General features: G+C 40.5%; 1 protein-coding gene across 1 annotated transcript in view; it reads left to right on the top strand.

Moving 5' to 3' along the window:
- Positions 1-409: 409 nt before the first annotated feature.
- BTBD10 (BTB (POZ) domain containing 10) overlaps positions 410-5,899 on the top strand; it is a 21,469-nt gene continuing 15,979 nt past the window's right edge. Inside the window, exon 1 of the mRNA XM_009069531.1 lies at positions 410-569. Within this exon, the coding sequence (XP_009067779.1) occupies positions 469-569 (101 nt within the window). The 5' untranslated portion in view covers positions 410-468. The remainder of the gene's footprint in view (positions 570-5,899) is intronic.

The following is a 5,899-nucleotide window of genomic DNA, read 5'->3' as shown; positions in this document are numbered from 1 at the left end:
TTCCCTCTTTGCCAGCCATTCAAATTATAAAACTGTTGGTCTCTCTTCTACAGTTGGGATCTTTCTTTGAATTAACTTTACACATTTGAAAGAACATCATGATGTGTTTGCCTTGTGTTCTGTAACCAGTGACTTTTCTGTTTGGACACAGTGAAATTAATCGTTGCAAACTTGAAATCGCCTGCCAACATTTATAGAACCATATTTCTTCTAACAAAATAATCTTCTCAGTGCAGACATCAGCAAAATGTGTGAATATCATTGTCATGCAATTAAGAAGTTGTGCTTATCTCCTGTTTTCTGTAATCTGCATTTGAAAAAATCAAATCCTAACAGCACTAAATTCTGCATGTCTTACTTTCTTTCCTGTGTGGCTTTACTTAAAGGTAAACACTGCTCTCTTAATGTAGGTTGTGAGTGCTGCATGTGTGCTTTTCAGAGCAGTAGTGTGAGGAAGCTGGCAGTGGAATGGCAGGACGGCCTCATCCTTATGACAGTAACTCCAGTGATCCAGAGAATTGGGATCGGAAATTGCATAATAGACCTCGTAAACTTTGTAAACATTCAAGGTAGGTGCTGTGTACCATCTATTGCATCTCAAAAACTGCAAGAAAACTCCATTCTAAAGGCTACTGTATCTGGTTGTGGCAAGTCCTGTCATGAATTTTGCAATGCTTCTTAAAAGGAACTTCTTCTAAAAGATATTTGCTAACCTGGTTTGTCAGCTTCCATAATCTGTGCTTAGATTTGTTTTGCCATGGGTTGCATTTGAGTCTTTTTTTAAAAAACTAAATGCCTTCTGTGCATATCAAGACACCAGTTGAGTGACTAAAGGTACAAATTTTTTTGGGGTGCCTTCTAGGAGTTACTTGCTGTTCACCACTTTTTAGTTGCTGGTACTCTGTTAATTAAGCAGCATACTTAAAATATGTGCAACTTGTCCATGGTAATAACTTATAGCTGCTTGCATGTGATTATCACTCTCTGTAGCACTTCGTAAAGTTGTGTGTCAGATCTTGCTTTTGCCTGCATCCCTCACTGTAAGAATGTTTTTTAAATGCTTCTTGATTTGAGGAAATTATGAAGTTAATTAGTGTTTTTCCAGCATACACTGTTCAAAAAATTAACTAAGCAAAGCACTTAATCACCTTGTGATGTATGTGAGGAAGCATATTGCTGGAAATACATATTTAAGCATACGAATAAGTGTGTATCTTCCAAGTACTTTGCCCTTTTAGAAGTGCTAAATATAACTGAAGCATCTCTGTTAGTGAGCTAAAATTGTTAGTGATTTAAGCTTTCCCACTTGCAAGATGGTAGGAAAAGACCTAGGGAACATATTCAATGACAGCAACTTATTTCACATTCTTATTTCATAGATGCAGATAAACTGGACTCTAACATTGACCAAAGTATTTTACTGGCAGTTAATATTGTGGATTATTTTCCTGCCACTAAATCTGGGGTGTGAGCAATCCAAGAGGGCAGGAAAAACAGAATGCACCACTAATTGAATGGCTCCCAGGGAGAGCCAGGCAATTAGAGGCTTGTGATGGAGTGGTTAACACAGAACTGGTGCTGATGGGCAGTGGAGGCTTGTGGGATGTAGCTTGGTACAGCTGATGTTTTTATTAAGGTGGTTGTGCCTGGAGTGAGGGTGATCTGTGCTCCTTAATTAGGATCACAGTGTGGCACAGTCTCTACAGGGCACTGTGTGCCAGGGAGGGCTCTGTCCTGCTGCTTCCTGGGCTGTGACTCCACGTGGGTGATTCATGCTGAGTCCAGGCCATGAGGTTCTTCTCTGCCCCCCTGCAACCTAAAACTGTGACTGACACAGATGATGGGGAGTGTTAAGCAGTGAAAAGGACTCGCTGGTAGCCTGTGGTGTGAGGGGTTTGATGAGCTGTGTGCCAATAGCCTTGTGTTGGCTGAATACAAAGGTGTACAGTTAGGAGCCAAGAATGTAGGCTGTGTTTGTGGCCTGCACCAGCTCCTGGTCACTGGTCCCGTTGGCACAGTGGGGAGGCACTGGAAAATAAGTCTCCAGTAACATCCCATGGTCAAAAAGGTCTAATGCAGCTGTTGGATCTATAGTGGAGTTACTGGATGTCTGGTAACAGTAGTTCAGAATTTCTTCTAATCAGCTCTTCCCTGAAGGTACAGAAGTTACTAAATATCTTTTGGGACAGGGAAAACTCCATTGTCAAATAATGACCTCTTGATGCCTGCAGAAATGGAATTGTGGTGCTGAGCTGTGAGTATGCAATAGTGTCATATCTGGAAGCTGAGGCTAGGTAAATCCAGCCCAGAGAAACAGGGCACATGTCCTACCATGTGTGCTCTGTTCTGGATTATCTGCTCTGGGGAAAGGTTTAAATAAAAAGCTGTGCAACTTTGTGAAAAGATGATTTGGTGCTGACAGGAGTTTAACTCAAGGAAACCTGTGGCCTGTGCGTGTCAGGCTGCTGGTGGTCATCTCCTGTGATCCCAGTGCAAGGCTTATACCTCAGAAAGTATCAAATCTGTGCTTCAGAATAATTCCAGCTAAGTTGGACATGTTTCTGGCAAACACACAGTTTGTCCCCCCCTAAAATCATAGAATTATAGAATCAGTTGGGTTGGAAGAGACCTCAAAAATGATGGAGTCCAACCCTACTGTGGTTACTAGACCATGGCAGTAAGTGCTGAACAGTGAGTGTTTTAAGGAAGCTTTCAGTGGGTATGGTAGGGATATAGTATCCAGGCTAACATCTGATCCTGTAAATTGCTTTTCCTAGGTAATGTATACCCATTTTGGAAGTCTTTGACAATGAGAATCCAAATAATAGTTTGACATTGCAATAGAATAAGGGATAAATTGAGGATAAATATTTTGTTGCTTTGTTCATTTGAGATACTTGATTACTTCAGAGAATCCAGTTATTGGAAAATTGTGTGCTTTATTCACAAGCCTAAACGAAATAATTGGATTTCATGTGGCTGAATATTGACATATTGCTATAGTTTCTGACTTAACTGACAGTTTTTCTCCAGGCAAGTACAAGTCTATGAGAATTGCAGTGTGAAAGGAAGAATGAATTTGGAAGCATAAGTTGTTGTGATGTAACTTGAACAGAACTGCTTTGTTGGAAGGTTTGAGTACTGCAGTCCAGTTTGCCTTTCACTTTCAAAATACACCTTGTTATCATGAGGGAAAAAATACCTTTGGGTTGGAAAATGACATGGTGAAATAAGAACTTTATTACAAATCTCAACAAAGGAGTAATATTTAAGATAGATGCTGAACTGGTCCCTTCTTGGTGCTTTGGAGTGTTTAATCCTCCAGCCTTAACATTCTCAAAATAGTTAAAGCTAGTTATTTTTCTAGAGTCACAGAAAACATAGTCTAGGACTGTGAGCTGTCCTGTGGGGGGGGGCAAGGACAGCCACAGGACTCTGCTCCCTCACAGCTCTGTCTGTGAACACTTGCACAGGTTGGCACTACAGGCTCTTCTCTCTAGTTTGGTGGGTGTCCCATTTTTGAAACCTCTGCCAGGCTGAACCACTGTTCACTTTCCTCCTTTTCCTTACTTGTTCTGAGCTGGACAATGTAATGGAAAACTCAGGAGGAACTGTTCACTTTCCTCCTTTTCCTTACTCGTTCTGAGCTGCACAATGTAATGGAAAACTCAGGAGGGAGATGCAGAAAATAAGGACAGAAAATTGTGCAGATGATCCCTGGTATAAATGTAAAGAGATGAATTTATATGGTGTTAAAGATGACTAATTAATGATACAGCCTTGTTTGGCTCTTTATGATGCTTTTTATTTAAGTACTCAAATAAGATGGAAGAAAATGTTCAGGAACCATATGGTGGCAAAGGTTGAAGTGAATGGGCTCTGAATTAATATTTTCGTTATTAGGTACTGCTGTTCTGTATTTTTTATTTCATTTGATATCAGTTTTTAGCTTCCCACATGTAATTTCTCTATAGTGCTGTAGTTTTTGTTGTTGTTGGAAGACTTTAATTCTAATTCTCTGGTCCTAAGTGCTTTTCCTGGAGTTGTGGTGAAAAAGCTTTGGCTTAAATTTTGCCTCTTCTGTAAGATTTGTCCTGGATTGATTTTTTTAATCTGCTTGTGTTTTAGTCCCTTTTGATAGTCTCTTATTTGTTCATTTTGTTTAGATATTATTAGATCCAAAGTCTTGCCTGCACGACTGCGTTAATAAACAATACGTGGCTGTGCTGCCATTCTGTTGCCATGACTCTTGAATCTTTCAAAGTCTTCAACTTATTTTTACACTTTTTCCATAGATGAGAAGTTATTGTGCAGATGCTAAATGCTGAGAATTTTTTCCCTCTTAATCTTTTTTCTTCCATACTGGGAGGATGCATTCATGGGTTGTGAATGGAAGTGCCACTTGTGGGAACATTTTGTAAGTACGTGAAGCATCCCCAGCAGGTTCCTTTTCTCCTCTCTGCAGTGTGAGAGTGTATAATCTCTTTTCCACGGTGGGACAGGTTTTATTTCTCTTCAGCTCAATTGGATCTCTGCAGTTGAACATTTTAAGGCATGGGTCAGGCCTACACAAGGCATGACATGACAATAATTAGGCCTACTTTTACCATGGGCTTGAGTCATGCTCTTTGAATTACTGTGCATCATCTGCTTTAAGTTAACTGCAGACATGCCTGCTCTGAATTGCACCCTGTGACTGGCAGATCCAAGTCTCCTCATTCTGCCTGTATTGACACCAGTAGATGCAAAGCCTTCAGAGGAAACTGAGATGGACTGGGAAGAGATGTTTTTGGAATCTAGAAAAATGGGCTGCACTCAGTGAGAAGTTTCAAAAGCATCAGTCTGTTGATCTTTTGTCAGGTACCTAAGGTGTAGTGAGTGATCTTAAATGCTTGTGGGGGTAGGTTTTTTCCTTCCCTTTTGACACCCTTCATTTCTGAAATGTCAGCTTATGCACAGTGCTGAGAAGGAAAACTTAGTGAGTTCCAGTGCAAAAGCACACACTAAATCCTCCTGAACTTCTTCAGCACACAAATGACCTTTTCCAGATATTACCAGACACTATTTGTGGTGGAGTTTGGCATCGTGCAAAACTTGGTCCCACCCTGACATTTAATTAGGACACAAAGCATTTCAGAGGTGAAGCAATTATGTTCAGGACTAGAATTTTTTATGGACAACTTTTCATTGTTCCTTTCCTCTCTTGAGAGTAGAAACTGTACTGGCCAGATACAGGTTCAGTAAGTGTTTGGGTATAGTTCTTTTGAATTTGAACTTCTGGAGCTGGTTTTTAATAAATAGAAGTATTTTCCAGTTCCAAGGAGGATAACATGCTCCTGAGTTTGAGTTTTACCTAACATCCATTTTGAAAATGGAGCAGGAATTAGTATCTAAATCAAGGCAATTAGTATTCTTTTACAAAGATCATGTGTTTGGGTAGCTTGGCAGGAGTCATGAGGTGTGAATGTATACCCTCCTAAAGGTTAAGTCTTTGCTGCTTACGAAATCCCTTTGGCAACTGAACACTCATCGGATTCTTTGGTTGTTTCCTTCCTGAAATGGAACTGAATTACAGAGAAATCCATTACTCAGGGTTGAGACAACCCACTGAAGACCAAAACTGTGACTATTTAAGAATTTTGAAGGAGGACAGCGTTGACAGAGTTTCTGTGCTGAGCTGAGAGAAGATCCTGGAGCACTCCCCAAATAAGGCAGTGAGAATTCTTTCCAAGGGCTTCCTTGCTTGACATGGAGTCCCAAGTTACGTGTGATCTCTGGTCCTACAAGGTTTTGATGGATGTCTGTCCTGGCCTGAGGGGTATTTTTGTGAAGTTGGGAGCTAATCTGCCCATGGCATGTTCTTTCTGCCTGAAAGAAGAGTTAAGGAGAACAAAACATG

This window comes from Acanthisitta chloris, unplaced genomic scaffold, assembly GCF_000695815.1.
Source record: "Acanthisitta chloris isolate BGI_N310 unplaced genomic scaffold, ASM69581v1 scaffold6402, whole genome shotgun sequence".
Taxonomy (NCBI): domain Eukaryota; kingdom Metazoa; phylum Chordata; class Aves; order Passeriformes; family Acanthisittidae; genus Acanthisitta; species Acanthisitta chloris.
The sequence above is the reverse complement of the archived record's forward strand: the minus strand, read 5'-3'. Positions and strand labels throughout refer to the sequence as shown.